Consider the following 17,134-nt stretch of genomic DNA (forward strand, 5'->3'; position numbering starts at 1 on the left):
GGAATGAATTATGGTAGCAAGAGAGAAGGCCACAACCACCTAGTAAAAAATTGGAATATCTTTTCACTTAAATGACACCCCAGGCAGGATGCAAACCATACAAGCCTTTCATGGGCAGGAGGAAATCCATAAACAAGCTCTGCTATTATTGTTAAAAAGGGAAGTGGGCACAACCCCCGCTTAATCAGTTTCACGAGACTTGCACCTGTATATCACTTGCTTTTCTTCTCCGCTTTCTACCCAGCATAAAAAGCACAGCCCTCCCCACCCTCTAACCTCTCAGTGAGTATCTTAGTTTCATACTAGGAGAAAGTAGTAGCAGTCACCATTCTTGTCCTTAAAAAAGAAACAGGGAGTAATCTGACCAGGAGGCAGAGCTGAACAATCAAGGAGTGCCTCTAAACAGTCCTGTCCTATCAGCTCTGTCTGTGCCAGCCATTAACCTGGCCCTTCCCTTCTCATGTTTATAGCAACTTTACCCTTATTTAGTCTATCCACTACGTGGAGAGGAGGCAGGTATGTGGAGGTGAGGGAAGTAGGGGGAAAAACATAATGTCTTGTTTCCCCTCCCTTACAAATTGCTGATGCAGCTGGTGGCAGGATGTGTATGTCTTCTGTACTTTTAGAAAGGAATTACTTATCTATAATTGCACACTGACCCATCTTCCTTCCCTGGAGAGCTGGATCATGCTATGTTCTTAAATTGGGACCCAGAAAAAGAACAAACTATAGAACAATACGGAATTCTGTGAAACACTGAGCTATGTGTCAGAAATAATGTTTATGGAAACCCCCTTTCTTGGTAGCTGTGATTATTTTTTTTCATAATTTTTCATAATTTTTTCAATTTAGGTTTCAATCCCGCAACCGCATTTGCATGCTTAATTGCAAGTGAATAATCCCTCTGAACTGCTTAAATTAAGTGTGTTTAAGTCTTTTCAGGACTGAGGCCTATATTATATGTTGGAGTCTAAGTAGCTTTCTATAGGATGTCTGTGCATGTATATACAGGATGTGTATACATGTCTACAAAAAAGGTACAGTAAAAATTCTTAGTCATTGAGATTGAGGGTATGCCTACACTGCAAAAAAAACAACAACCCTACAGCAGTGAGTCTCAGAGCCTGGGTCAAATGACTGTGGAGCTAATAAAGCCATGTAGATGTTCTCATTTGGGCTGGAGTCCAGGATCTGAGACCTGGTGAGAAGGGAAGCCTAGGTTCCAGCCTGCATGGGAATGTCTACACTGCTATTTTTAGCCCTGTATCATGAGCCCGTGACAGTTTACCCGGGCTCTGAGATCTGCTGCTGCAGGGTTTTTTGCAGTGTAGATGTACCTTGAGAGTCCTAGAGAAATGCCTCCATCTAACAACCAAAGCATAACCTCCTTTCCTGAGGGAATCAGTTCACAGGTCCCTCTAGAATGAATAGTTTTCTCTTTAAAATAAATATAGTAGAACTAGAAATACTTGAAAAATCTGCAGAATTGTAAATTACATTGGTTATTTACAGCAACATTAGCAGTAATGTCCATCTTCAGCATTTGAGTGGGAGTTGAAAAATATTGGCATTTGAATATTAGCTGCTGACGCTAAAGTAAATAATTCTGCAGCATTTTCTACTAAGCTGGTATTATGTGTTTTGTAGCAAATTCTCCTGGAGTGACTCCTTATGCTAGCCCAGTAGAGTTATGGACTTTCCTTGCATTAAGTCTTTTATAATTTCAGGTTTCAGAGTAACAGCCGTGTTAGTCTGTATTCGCAAAAAGAAAAGGAGTACTTGTGGCACCTTAGAGACTAACCAATTTATTTGAGCATGAGCTTTCGTGAGCTATAGCTCACTTCATCAGATGCATACCGTGGAAACTGCAGCAGACTTTATATATACACAGAGAATATGAAACAATACCTCCTCCCACCCCACTGTCCTGCTGGTAATAGCTTATCTAAAGTAATCATCAGGTTAGGCCATTTCCAGCACAAATCCAGGTTTTCTCACCCTCCACCCCCCCACACAAATTCGCTCTCCTGCTGGTGATAGCCCATCCAAAGTGACAACTCTTTACACAATGTGCATGATAATCAAGTTAGGCCATTTCCTGCACAAATCCAGGTTCTCTCACTCCCTCACCCCCCTCCAAAAACCCACCCCTATACACACACAAACTCACTCTCCTGCTGGTAATAGCTCATCCAAACTGACCACTCTCCAAGTTTAAATCCAAGTTAAACCAGAACATCTGGGGGAGGGGGGTAGGAAAAAACAAGAGGAAATAGGCTACCTTGCATAATGACTTAGCCACTCCCAGTCTCTATTTAAGCCTAAATTAATAGTATCCAATTTGCAAATGAATTCCAATTCAGCAGTTTCTCACTGGAGTCTGGATTTGAAGTTTTTTTGTTTTAAGATAGCGACCTGCATGTCTGTGATTGCGTGACCAGAGAGACTGAAGTGTTCTCCGACTGGTTTATGAATGTTATAATTCTTGACATCTGATTTGTGTCCATTTATTCTTTTACGTAGAGACTGTCCAGTTTGACCAATGTACATGGCAGAGGGGCATTGCTGGCACATGATGGCATAAATCACATTGGTGGATGTGCAGGTGAACGAGCCTCTGATAGTGTGGCTGATGTTATTAGGCCCTGTGATGGTGTCCCCTGAATAGATATGTGGGCACAATTGGCAACGGGCTTTGTTGCAAGGATAAGTTCCTGGGTTAGTGGTTCTGTTGTGTGGTATGTGGTTGTTGGTGAGTATTTGCTTCAGGTTGCGGGGCTGTCTGTAGGCAAGGACTGGCCTGTCTCCCAAGATTTGTGAGAGTGTTGGGTCATCCTTTAGGATAGGTTGTAGATCCTTAATAATGCGTTGGAGGGGTTTTAGTTGGGGGCTGAAGGTGACGGCTAGTGGCGTTCTGTTATTTTCTTTGTTAGGCCTGTCCTGTAGTAGGTAACTTCTGGGAACTCTTCTGGCTCTATCAATCTGTTTCTTTACTTCCGCAGGTGGGTATTGTAGTTGTAAGAAAGCTTGACAGAGATCTTGTAGGTGTTTGTCTCTGTCTGAGGGGTTGGAGCAAATGCGGTTGTATCGCAGAGCTTGGCTGTAGACGATGGATCGTGTGGTGTGGTCAGGGTGAAAGCTGGAGGCGTGCAGGTAGGAATAGCGGTCAGTAGGTTTCCGGTATAGGGTGGTGTTTATGTGACCATTGTTTATTAGCACTGTAGTGTCCAGGAAGTGGATCTCTTGTGTGGACTGGACCAGGCTGAGGTTGGTGGTGGGATGGAAATTGTTGAAATCATGGTGGAATTCCTCAAGGGCTTCTTTTCCATGGGTCCAGATGATGAAGATGTCATCAATATAGCGCAAGTAGAGTAGGGGCTTTAGGGGACGAGAGCTGAGGAAGAGTTGTTCTAAATCAGCCACAAAAATGTTGGCATACTGTGGGGCCATGCGAGTACCCATAGCAGTGCCGCTGATCTGAAGGTATACATTGTGCCCAAATGTGAAATGGCCTAACTTGATTATCATGCACATTGTGTAAAGAGTTGTCACTTTGGATGGGCTATCACCAGCAGGAGAGCGAATTTGTGTGGGGGGGTGGAGGGTGAGAAAACCTGGATTTGTGCTGGAAATGGCCTAACCTGATGATTACTTTAGATAAGCTATTACCAGCAGGACAGTGGGGTGGGAGGAGGTATTGTTTCATATTCTCTGTGTATATATAAAGTCTGCTGCAGTTTCCACGGTATGCATCTGATGAAGTGAGCTGTAGCTCACGAAAGCTCATGCTCAAATAAATTGGTTAGTCTCTAAGGTGCCACAAGTACTCCTTTTCTTTTTATAATTTCAATAGCTGATAGATAAATTTTAAAGAAACAGATGTAGCTGTGAGTCTTAATGCTGGAAACTTTGTTTAAAATTGTTCTTGGGAATTCCATTATCAAGAAGCCTAAATAGTACCTTTCTAAAGATTAGCTTTTTTGAGTAGTTAGAAAACAATAAGATTATGTACCATTTCGTAAAGCATAGAAGAATTTGGGTGAAAATCTCAGCTAAAATTAATACAGTGGTACCTAATAGTGAGAGAGCTATACAATTGGGTCAGTTAAATTTTAGTCTTAAGAAATCCGATTAAAATGCCTAATGAGATTTGACTCTTGGCAGCTGTATGCTACATTACAAAAAATGATATGGGGTAGAGAAGTTCACTGTTCTGGCTACCCAGAAAGTTTTGAGGGAGGTGTATTTGATAATTATAGAGAAAGTCTCATATCTTCTCAATGTGAAGTTTTCCCCCAGACTTCTAAGATTAGATCTTGCAATCCATGTTTAATAAAGCCTCAGTATAAGCATTCTGTATGACTTTAAAAATTATAAAGAAAATCTAGTGTGATTTTGTATTTATAAATTTTGGTCCCCATATACCCTGACTTCTGTTTGTCATGTCTTCCCTTGCCCTCTCTTGTTGTTGTTTAGGCTGTAAACTATTTGGAGTAGGGCCCATGTCTGTTTTCTAGTTATGGCACCTAGCACACTTTTGAGGGCACAGTGAATGCATTTTCTTTTCTGTAAACTTGGGGAGCTCCTAGAATTGGAGGAACCTTGTTTTGCCATATTGTGTAATGGAAACTTTTGTTTTTGTGTTCTTATTTTTAAGACTTTTATTTCTGACTTTGCTGCTAGGCCATAGTGTTCTGCTCAAAGAGAAAACAGTTATATCTTGAACTGAATTGTCTAGAAGAAGATTCCATGATTAGTTAGTATCAGTGCCCTATGTATTATGTGACCAGGAAATGTATTTCTTGTCACAGAACTGTTCTTCAAAATTTGAACTGTCATATTTTTTTGAAATATCTAACCCTAGTTATGATGATACTACTGAAAACACATACAGGAAGATATACCAGAATAATCTGTACAGGAATAATATGAGTAGAAGAGGCAACCAAATCCTCAAATCTCTAGGTGACTAAAGTTGAGAATATTGGCCAGTGTTTTTATCCCACAATCCCAAACTCTCTGTTCAGCTGCCAAAGGCCCCAATTCCAAAACGTGGCAACTTCCATACAAAAAGATGTGGTGTACTGAAATATGATGATAGTGTAAAATAGAATTTAACATAAGTGAAAGTAATACAGAAGAAATTGATTAACAAACCTATCTTTTTTTAATTCAATGAAGCTGTTGTAAAATTTCCAGACTGCTGTGTATGTGATACAAAATTTTGGTCCACCTTTCTATGGTGCACACAGGAGCTTGCTTACAATAAGGGCCACTGGAAATGCCAACTTTTAGGGTGGCAGAGATCTTTGCTATTTCTGGTATTTTCTGCAGAAGCTTTTGTAAAAGATGCTAGTCTCCTGACACAAGACATGCTGCAAAGTGAGAATTGCCATATTCTTTTCAGTGGGGGTTAGTTTTTACGCCTTGTGATGACAAGTTAAATCAACATAGCCAAGCATTTCATTTTGGATAATTTGATGGCAGAAAGAAGAATTGAAGAATCTGTTTTTTCATTAGAAAACGTTGGGGAAAAAACAGTGGTTTTGAAATTGTAGATGAAATATAACTTTGTTCTGGTTATTAAAGTTAGAACATAAAGAATGGCCAAATTGGGTCATATCAAAGGTCCATCAAGCCCAGTATCCTGTCCTCTGACAGTGGCCAATGGCAGGTGTCTCAAAGGGAATGAACAGACAGGTTATCAAGTGATCCATGCCCTGTCACCCAATCCCAGCTTCTGGCAAACAGAGGCTAGGGACACCATTCCTGCCCATCCTGGCTAATAGCCATTGATGGACCTATCTTCCAAGAATCTGTCTAGCTCCCTTTTGAACCCCGTTATAGTATTGGCCTTCACAACACCCTCTGGCAAGGAGTTCCAGAGGTTGACAGTGCATTGCATGAAAAAATACTTCCTTTTGTTTGTTTTAAACCTGCTACTTATTAATTTCATTTTGTGGCCCCTTGTCCTTGTATTATGAGAAGGAATAAATTACACTTCCTTATTTACTTTCTCTATACCACTCATGATTTTATAGACCTCTGTCATATCCCCCCTTAGTCGCCTCTTTTCCAAGCTGAAAAGTCCCAGTCTTATTAATCGCTCCTCATATGGAAGCTGTTCTATACCCCAGTCATTTTTGTTGCCCTTTTCTGAACCTTTTCCAATTCCAGTATATCTTTTTTGAGATGGGGCAACCACATCTTGACGCAGTATTCAAGGTATGGGCGTACCATGGATTTATATAGAGGCAATATGATATTTTCTGTCTTATTATCTATCCCTTTCTTGATGATTCCCAACATTCTGTTCACTTTTTTGACTGCCACTGCACATTGAGTGGATGATTTCAGAGAACTATCCACAATGACTCCAAGATCTCTTTCTTTAGTGGTAGCAGCTAATTTAGACCCCATCATTGTTTGTGTGTGTGTATGTATATAAATAAAATTAGGATTATGTTTTCCAATGTGCATTGCATTTGCATCAACATTAAATTTCATCTGCCATTTTGTTGCCCAGTCACCCAATTGTGAGATCCTTTTGTAGCTCTTCATAGTCTGTCTGGGACTTAATTATCTTGAATAGTTTTCTATCATCTGCAAATTTTGCAACCTCACTTGTTTACCCCGTTTTCCAGATCATTTATGAATATGTTAAATAGGACTGGGCCCGGTACAGATCCCTGTGGGACACCACTATTTACCTCCCTGAAAACTGACCATTTATTCCTAGCCTTTGTTTCCTATCTTTTAACTAGTTACCAATCCATGAGAGAACCTTCCCTCTTATCCCATGACTGCTTATTTTGCTTAAGAGTCTTTGGTGAAGGACCTTGTCAAAGGCTTTCTGAAAATCTAAATACGCTATATCCATTTGGATCTCCTTTGTCCGCATGCTTATTGACCCCCCCCCCCCCCCACCAAGTTGATCTACCTGGAAGGAGACTGGGAGCTGGAATTGTGGATTTTTCATGATAGAAAGATGCATGTATGGTCTGAAGATCAAGGGGAGAACGAGAGATAAAATAGCGTGTCATTTTCTGTGACAAGAATAAATCTATCTAGTAAGGTCAAAGGAGTTCACAGCCAAAAAAAATCTGTAGAGGTTTCAATTTTCAGCTACTAGATTTTGAATTGTATTAATGTTTTAATTAATATTTATCTATAAAAATCTCTGATGTTAGAAGGAAAAATGTGTCTTCAAACTCTTGAGCCTCCCTGCCCTCCCTTCTGCAAATGACTGCATCTTACCATAGATACTGGGACACTTATTTAGGTGGCTAGTGTCTCTCTCTTAGGAAGAAACAAGTAATTTTAACCAATAGGAAAGCAGAACTGCACTCTTAACATTCCAATAGGACTTAGAATCACATATAATTCTTTATATCTTATAATAGATTGAGACACCTACTCACCCAGCAATCTATCCTGAGTGGTGGAAATTTTTTCTTTTTTCCTCCAGAAAGGCACAGAGGCCACTCTATTATATCTGTTCTTTTGGGTTATATGGCTTTTGACTCTCCTAAGGGTCTAAATACCTTTTCTAGAAAGTGAGCTTTCTGACTTGCATGCATAAAGTCAAAGCCAAAGTGTGTAAACTCTGAATATTCTAATCACTCTTTTCAGGTAATAAGAATTAAAGATAGACTTTTCATCGTTCTTTGAGGAGAGCCGGCTGACAACATAGTGCTGGATCTCCTTTTGTTTTACAACTGTCAAACCACATTAGAAGACAAGTACATTAAATACTTAATGACAGGTTTCAGAGTAACAGCCGTGTTAGTCTGTATTCTCAAAAAGAAAAGGAGTACTTGTGGCACCTTAGAGACTAACCAATTTATTTGAGCATAAGCTTGATGAAGTGAGCTGTAGCTCACGAAAGCTTATGCTCAGATAAATTGGTTAGTCTCTAAGGTGCCACAAGTACTCCTTTTCTTTTTGTAAATACTTAATGTTATTCTTCCCTGTAGGCAATTGCTCGAATTCCCACAGGGATGTCATTTAATTACTAGTAGAAAAGGTGGTAAATTACACACACTCTGAGATGTATCCACACCCAGAAAAAGTTTGAGAACCCCTTAGTATTGCAGAACTCTTGGAAAGCCTCTAAATTCTTGCCTGTATTAATTTTATTTAATGCTTGGGATCAGGTTAAAGCATGCTTTCCATATTTGGCTGTAGACTGGACTGAACTATGCTTTAACTATGTTCATAGGCCATGTTGCAGCATTGCAAAAGTCGTGACTAGTGTAGTAAAGTTTGTAGAGCCTTGTGTGGATACAAAATATCACATATCCACATTTGGTCAGCATAAATTGGCTGCAGATAGCTGCAGATTTGCAGGGCTCTACATAAGAGCTCCCCAAGTCACCATGCAGGGAGGCTACATCCCACAGGGTGCTCGGTTGCTCTAACACACACAGTTAGCACGCGGTCGTGCTCTCTTTTGGGAGTTGTCGTTTACCTTCTCCATTTGAGCAAGCTGGGGACTATAACACCCAGAATGCTCAGGTCGCTATTGCTGCTGATGTGTGATTCAGAAAGCAGTGCTGCAGCTTCAGGGCTGGGTGACAACCTCTCTGTTCTTGTGAGTGTGTGCCACAGAAACCTGCGTGGATAATTGTATCCGCATCCAAGGTGCGAGCTGCAAAAATGGTCTGTGCATATAAAGCATGTATATTCAGATTTTCAGGGTTCTACTGTTTGGTCCTATCTCCACTGTTATACTGAACTTTTAAAACTGTATCTGGGGGCTACTTTGTTGCTGGGGGACCCCTGGGTACATATTACAAATTACAGTGTAAATACTAATTGAGCATTGTGACAACGTAAATCTCATTCCACTATTCTGGCAATTTCTTCATGAGCAGAAAAAGGTGAAGAATTGTCCATTGAACTATGTAAAGTATAGAATTAATTTACTTCTCAAATGCTCATTAGATTAATATACTAGGCTTCATATTACAATGCTGTCAGCAAATGATTTGAGCAAGAATTAAAATTTTCTGTCTGTTTTCTATCATATGCTACTCTATCTCCTGAGTGTTCACATTGGAACACAAGCAGTGTAACATAGTAATATGTAGGGTATATCTACACAGCAGTTAGACACCTGTGGCTGGCCTAAGTCAGAGTCTTCAGACCCTCAGAGCTTGGATTGCAGGACAGCATTTGGACTTGGGGTGGATCCTGGGCTCTGGGACCCTCCTCCCGGCCACGCTCCCCACTGACTGAGTCTCTGCTATAGTGACGGGTCTTGTGAGGTGGTGGTTGAAACATACGTCTCTCAGTGTTTTATTCACATTCTATTTATTGAGCAGTTTCTCATAAAACTGTTGCCACTTCTAAATGACCTCACTGTCTTCCACCAGTACTCTCCTCTTTTTATCTTTGACATACTTCACAGCTCCCAAGTCTTTTGTGCTTCTTTGCCTGATCTTGGCTAATCTATATATTCGTTTCCATAGTTCTATATATTCCCCACCCCCCAAAAGAGTTTTCGTGGTCGAGGTGGGTTTCACGCCCTAGAAAATGCCTCCTGCAGCTGGTGTAATATATATATCCTCTGACAGATAAACTGCTACCACTTTTCTTTTTGTGGCAGAGTCATTCTTAATTGAAAGTGGGGGGTGGGAAAGGCGAGTGTCTGACACCTTATAACCAGACTGCTCCAGACAGATGGGGCTCATAAGCTGTCGTAGGCAGTCCACCTGGGTGAAGGAACTTGATTTGAAATCGGAGAACATCAGGCCTGGCCAATGGATTTGTAAAAGTTGTGCCAATCACACATGCTCTATGGGTATGTCTACACAGCCTGTGGAAACAAGCCTCCCAGCCCAGGTCAGCAGACTTGGGCTAGCGGGGCTCATGCTAATGTTCTTAAAAATAGCTGTGTAGACAGTGCTTTGAAGTTGCTGCTCAGGTTGGACCTTGGTCTCTGAAGCTTAGGGAGAAAGGTAGATTTCAAAGGCCAAGCTCCAGCCAGAGCTGTAGCTTCAAAGCCCTGTATACACTGCTATTTGTAGAACACTAGTGTGAGCCTCGCTAGCCCACGTCTATTGATCCAAGCTAAGAGGCTTTCTTCCATAGGCAGTGTAGACATAACCTTTGGGTCTTCGTATTCAGGGAGTATCAGTACAAAGTGAGGACATCCCCCAGAAATCATGCATAATTGCTTTGTCTGATGTCTGGGGAAATGGGAAGATGCTACTGCATTTCAGGTGCATTCGGCTAAAGAAGTGAGCCCACCAACTATATCTGGCTTCCCTGAACGTGGGAATGACACCTGGGAAATGAAGAGAAGCAGATGAGATTTGAAAAGGAGAGTGCATGTTTTCTGCATACAAGAGACAAAATGGAAGGATCAAAATCCATGAACATCAGGGTGGGTTACAAGAAGTATCATGGCTCTGCATCAAGGAGGAATAGAGTAGGAATAATTGTATCAGAAATATTACAGGATAAGGTTGTGGACATCCAGAGGAAGAGTGATTTGCTGGTGAAAGTCAAAATAGCACTGAGCAGAGAACAAATATTTAATGTTATATGCAGATATGGTGCTGCAGGTTTGTTGTGTATTGAGGGAGGATGAGGAATTCCAGATAGCGTTGAACCAAGTTATAAGTGAAGTACCGCAAACTAATTACTTGATTGTTTTAGCAGATCTCAACAGGCATGTGGGAGAACGCAGTGAGGGCTATGACAGTTGTCATGAAGGACGAGCCTTTGGAACCAGAAATGAAGCTGGTGAGGATATGTTCGGGTTAACCAGCCCAAGGCCTGATTGTTGCCAATATATACCTCATAAAGAGGGAGGAGCACCTAATTACATACAAAAGTGGTACCATCAGGTCCCAGATTTATTACTTCCTGACAAGAGGAGGACGTCTAAAAATGTGAGACTGTAAAGTGATCTGACGAGAGCATATTGTGGAGTAACATAGATTGCTTGTAATGAACTTCTGTGTGGGTGGTATTGGTGGCCTTTGATATACAGACTAGATCTGTCCTTAAATTCTGTGACCCTGTCATTGAGAACTTGACACACACAATTAACTGAGCCCTCCAAATAAGCCTTCAACAGAATGTTTGATGCAGCTCTTGGCCAGTGCAGTGGTATTAGTGGAGGATGGACCATTTTGTGTTGGTCCCTAGTTTAATATAATTCCTTCTGCCTAAATGAAGGAGTCGCACTTATTGGCAATGGAAGGTAGTGCACAAATGGAAAGATAGTTATTGTGTGACCTGAGCATATACTTTCTGTGACACAGACTCCTTGGCAAAGGACTTTTACCTCAGACCTGACAAACTTACTCAGCCAAACATATCTTGTGGAATATGTATCCATAAGGTATCTACAGAAAGCTTGTAACTTGTCAGGATTCATAATCATTGTAAGATGTATGGAGGGTAATATTTAAGGAATAATGTGTTTATAGTGAAAGTATACTTTGAGGACATGGAGTAAAAGTTAGTCTCCAGGATAGTTTGTCTTGGTGATTGCCTATTCAAGGAGGAAGGAGTTTTCACCCTGTCCTGGTTAGTTGATGATATAATGCAAGGCTCAATTATCTAGCATTGTTCCGTCCCAAGACTTTCAATGGAACACCACCAGAGAAACTGCAAACAATCGAAATCACGTGGAGGTAAAAAAGGAACGCTGCAACAGACAGAGACTCACGCTGCCTATGAATAAAGACAAGATACTGTTTCAGCGTAACACAGGATGAGGATCCTCTGTATCCATTCACCGAGGAAACATCTTGTGTATTGAGGTTGTGTGACAGGTTCCCTTTGGGGTGCCACCTGGGAATGAGGTACCACTGAGCCCGCCTGATCCACCAGCCTGGGCTCCCTTTACACTGTATTGCTGAGGCAAGCCAGTCAAGCCCTCCCTCAGGCTTCAGACTGCACTTGACAAGCACACATACAGGTAGGGACGCACCCAGCTACAGTTCTACACACAGATGCTGAGATCAGCTCTGCATGGGAAGGCTCAGCTAAGGAACTGCCCAGTCACTCAAGTGCACCCCTCCCCTCCCCTGAGTATAAACCCAAAATTCTACCATCTTGGCTGCACAGAGAACTGTACAGCATAAGCTCATGAAATTTGCCCCCTCCCTCAATGTGGAGAGATATACAACAGCTTTCTGCCCCAAGTTATAATTTCCACACACACTGGTTTTAGACCAAACAAAAGAAGTTTATTAACCATAAAAGATAGTTTTTTAAGTGATTATAAGTGAGGCTATGTTTTTTTCTGGGTATTTTTAGTAAAAGTCATGGACAGGTCACTGACAGTAAACAAAAATTCTCAGCTGTGACCTGTCCATGACTTTTACTAAAAATACTGGTGAATAAAACTTGGGGGGGAGGGACTGCACTGGGGCCCCATGGGTGCTGGGGGGGCTCTCTACCTGCTCTGTGCCTTCCCCCTCCCCCCAGCAGCAGCAGCAGAGTTTGGGTGTGGGAGGGGGTAGTGCTATCTCTGAGAGGTTTCTATTGTAGAAAGTTCCTGGCATAATCCCTGTGCTTGTGTGTATTTTCTCAATGAGCTATTAACATTGTTTTGCCTTTTTACTGTTGCACCTGAAAGGCTCCTTGTGGGTGTTTTTCAACCTCACATTTTTCAGTAACACATACACAGCCAAACTTCAGAACTTCACATACAATGATAGCACATACAATCCAATGAGATATTAATATCTAGCAGATCAAGACTTTTAGAATGATACAAGGCATACTTTGTGCAAAACTTATCCTAATTACATGACAGTGGTGAATATTGGGGTGCCAGGATGTCACAAATGGTTTTTCTCATGAGTTTGGATCCTGGTTCCTGTGAAGCCAGCCAGTTCTGCAACAGATTGCATTGTGTGTGTGTTTGGGGGGGAGGGGATGGGAAAATTAACTATTAATAAATGTAGACCCAGGTTTGCATTTTATGATTTGGTTTTGTATTATGACCATTTGTTTCCACTGCACTCTCTTGTTTCCAATTAACTCGCAATTCTTTCTTAAATAAACCTATTCTTGTTTTATTATAAGTGCTGTGTGATTTTACAGAAGCAGTGATTTAAGGAAAACTATGGTGCACACTGCTCCTTTGGGGCCAGAGGATCTGGGATTTCTGAGTAGCTAGTGTTGGGCTGGAGATCACAGAAGAACACTTCAAAGGGCATCAGGGGCTGGAGTGCCCCTATTTTTAATCTGCAGGACGAAGACAAAGCTGGGATAGCCCGGAGGAGAGTGCATGAGTGGCTAAAACCCAGCCACAATGGCCAAGGCTTCCTCTTGCTGGAGGCAGGGGGTGACTCGCAGTCCTGGGTTACCTGAGAACCATCACGCTTCCCTTCTCCAGAAAGTCTGAGACACATCAAAAGAGGTGTACAGACTGTAACAGAGGAGGAAGAAGTAGAAAGTTACATGAAAATAAGAGGACCCAAGGAAGAGAAGTGCACAAATGCATAATCAGAGTAGGGATGACAGTGTGTAAAGGAGGGAAGGACATGTAATATTTAATTTTTGCATGGAAGGGAGGATTAGTCGCTGAAAGAATCATGCAGTCGGATTGTTGGCTAAATTGGATTGTCAGCCCAAAAGTATTCAGTGATAAAAACGTCCTTTCTGGTACTTTGGAACCTCTTCTCTTTATGTCAAATAAAACTAAAACTCTGAAAACTAAATGGAAATGGGCAGTCATTATGAAATCTTTTAAGACATTTCAAATACATGAAATTTAATCTACTAAAAATTCTCCAAAACGTACAAATATTGTATTAATTATTCCTGTTCTGTTTTTTATTTCAGACCAGTCTTTCCATATGGGGATGGGGAAGCCTTGGTGTTGTGCTCTTTCTAGTAACTTTTGGACCGTTTGCTATATTTTACTTTGCGTTTTATATCCTCTGCTTTGTGGGTGGGTAAGTATACTCTACTGTGGATTATAGTGTATTTTGTAAGTTTAATTTAATTTACTATTTAAAAAGAACACATGAGAACTAAACCTGAGAAAAAGGGTAGAAATACTCCAATAGGAAGCTATCAAGCCATGAAGCATATCCTACATTTTCTCAGATGCTTCACGTGTTCACAGTGGAGTACATTAATCTATCATTTTTTCTTGGCTAATGGAAAAAGTATCCTACTTCTCTTATTAAATAAATGAAGAAAATAAAATTATCCTCTGCTTACTGCTTTCTTATTTACTTCATTACAGTATTTTACATAGCTGATAAATTTTTACTTAAGATATTTATTTCCGTTCTTGAAAATTTATGTACAAACTATTATGAAATAAAAAGGGAAACTGGAAATAAAACAAACAGTACTTTATTTTCCACTGAATGGTGCTTATTACAATATCTCCACCCAAGTTTGAGTAGTAACCATTTCTTTCTGACTCATGACATGTCATATTGATTTCTTACATTTTAGCAATAAACTGAAAATAAATAGCCATGCAATGACTGACTTTACTATCTTCAGTTGATCATTACCTTCAATTACTGTACTGATTACTTGGCCAAGAACCATGAGATAACTGTACTTTGTCCATTTCCCTTATCAAAATCCTATTTCCCTGGTTTTTTATCTATATGCTAGTTAACTCAGCAACTCCTATTTGAATGCCAGTCTTCCTTGGCAACCACACTTTCAGCTGCATATCCAAAGAGATGGAACGAGAGTGTAATTTTGTCTGAGGAAAGAGCTGGTGATATTTTAGTTGTGTTTAGCTCCAGTGTTATAGTGGGCATTACAGCATGTGATATAATTAAAGTTGCAATTTGTTTTTATTTCTATACTTGTATGTAAACCAAAATTATATATTTTGTTAATGTATATCCTAAACTATATAATACGTGTTGTGGTAGTAACCCTGTCTGTTGTAAACAGCCAGGAAATTCCCCCTTCCTTTTTCAATTTATGATGTTGCATTAGTGCTATATGTTTTGTGTGTGTGTGTTTCGATATGTATTGAGTTTTAGTCTGCTTAGCATATTATCAACTGCAGTAGTCTTTCTGCAGGATGTTTTGGCAGTAGGTTATATTGACAGGTGTAGTAGCTTCTGATAGGGTGCTTAGTGGCTAGAGTAATTAAAAGTAGGGCACAGTATTTCTCCTAACCGTTTTGGAGTCTAGACCCTTTGAGAGCACATGAGGGTCAGTTTTATGGAGTTGTACAACATGGTTAAAACTGAATTATTCCCAGAAAACACTTCCTAGAAGGAGTGGGTTTTTAGACATGTATGGCTAGAGTATTTTTTTATTGGTACTTCCAGTGAAAGTGGTACTTCCAGTTGAGCGCTGATATAAAGAAACTAATATTTTTAAGTTTTGTTATGGGTTCACTGCTCAATGTGTAAGATGATCTGAAAAGTTTTGTCCAGCTATACTGAAAGAAGGACGGGAGACACTTTATATGGTTTTAATGAAGCCTCAACTCTACTATCAGATATCTGGGACAAACTGGCAGATAAAAGTGTACCCCATGTTCATTCAATATCTACCTGGGGAGCTTCTGCCAGCCCCCCCTCTTTTTCCATCCAGGTCCCCCAGCCAACCCATGGCTGGGACCTTACCATCCCCCAAGGTTAAGGTAGGCTGTAAGGAAGGAGGGTTGGCTCCTTGCTGTACCAATTCTCAAAGTCAGATTCAGGACTCACATAATTTGTCAGACCACTCTGTTTATTAGGAAAGCGCTTTGCCAGTGCACCCAGATATGTGAGCCCCTCTCTGAGGCTCAAGCTAACTTATTTATACAGCTAAGCCAAAGCCAATTGAGACAAAAGGAAGCAGAAACTGACCAAATATACATACATATCTTATTTGCATACTAACATTTGCCAATCTCCTAGCTCAGTAGGAGCTCTAAGTTAATTAGTTTGAGGACCCATTGTCTCACACTCCTTAATGTTTCTCTTCCTGACAACTATACTTCAACAAACCTTTCAAGTAGCATTTCTTTAATGAATTATAATTTCAATATAATTTATTCTATTTTCACACATTCATAGGAGCCCCGAGCCTCCCCCCATTCCGTTCCTTTATCCAACTCCTCCTTTTTAAGTCCTTTACCGAGGCATTTGTCCGCTCACTGTATACCTTTCTTATGGAGTACGTGCACTGAATATTTTTGCTCCATGCTTATATAGTAAGTTGTGACATATAGCCTAACTCCCTTCATGCCTCACATCAGCAAAGCCCTCCCTGAACCTGCTGTGGGGAAGGCAAAACCCCACTCTCCCCCAGACCAATCTGGTGGTGAAAGAAAAATTCCTTCCCAGCTCTTCCATAAAAAGGGGTGGCTAGAGTAATGCCCACAGCAGGTCCTTGTATATTGCCACCTAAGGCGGAAGGAGGAGGAGTGCTGCTTCTCCTGCTCTGTGGAAAAGGGCTTTTTCTGCCCGGGCTTCCTCTTTTCAACTCGCCTGGGCTTCCTCTTTTCAACTCTTCCAGTCCCAGGGGATGAGTGAGCATGGCCACATTGACCCATTTCCCCCTGTTGCAGTAGCTTCTGACCTCTCCCATCCGCTGCCCCCGTAGAGCACTGTTCCCTTTCCTTCGGCCAGCTGGACATCATCCTCCCCCTTTAAAGGTGCGGTGAGTATCTTAAATCTTTTGTCTTATCAGTATTAAGGATGTTGGTCCACTGAGTAAGAAGTACTGGCCCACAGGAAAGCACACCAAGTGCTGTGTGGCTCCTTCACTCGAGTAGCTTATCAATATTTTGAGGCAGCATGTTTTTGCTTTTGACAACTTTGTCTTTGAAAGTTTGAAATCATGTATGTGTCGGCTTCCCCCTTACCACTGATATTTGGGGCAGTGAGCACAAAATGTGTAAACTAGTTCATTTAAAAAATCTATTTGCAGCATGTTAAAATGTTTATAGACAGTTCCTTCATTTATTACCACTTCCTTATTACAATGTAGTCTGAGAAATTCTCAGAAGTGGAAACTGCACTAATCTCTAGTTTGTGTTCAGTTTCAGCTCCCAGGCTGAATTGCTTGGCTTGTCAAACCTATCAGACTGAGGAACCAAAGACAACTCCTCACGCAGTCAATTTACCATCTTTGATTATTCATTATTGTAGGTAGCTTGGCTGCTACATCTTGTACATTTCACCAA

At 40.9% G+C, this 17,134-nt stretch overlaps 1 protein-coding gene across 3 annotated transcripts in view; it reads left to right on the top strand.

The window, feature by feature from the left end:
• Window positions 1-17,134, top strand: part of SNX13 (sorting nexin 13) — a 159,524-nt gene that overhangs the window by 32,544 nt on the left and 109,846 nt on the right. For 2 of the 3 annotated variants that reach the window (XM_077811398.1, XM_077811400.1), the window contains exon 2: window positions 13,816-13,928. The exons of the other annotated variant lie outside the window; for it this stretch is intronic. In XM_077811398.1, coding sequence (XP_077667524.1) covers window positions 13,816-13,928 — 113 coding nt within the window. The remainder of the gene's footprint in view (window positions 1-13,815; window positions 13,929-17,134) is intronic. 3 annotated transcript variants of the gene reach the window in all.

The sequence above is a fragment of the Eretmochelys imbricata genome, chromosome 2 (genome assembly GCF_965152235.1).
Source record: "Eretmochelys imbricata isolate rEreImb1 chromosome 2, rEreImb1.hap1, whole genome shotgun sequence".
NCBI lineage: Eukaryota > Metazoa > Chordata > Testudines > Cheloniidae > Eretmochelys > Eretmochelys imbricata.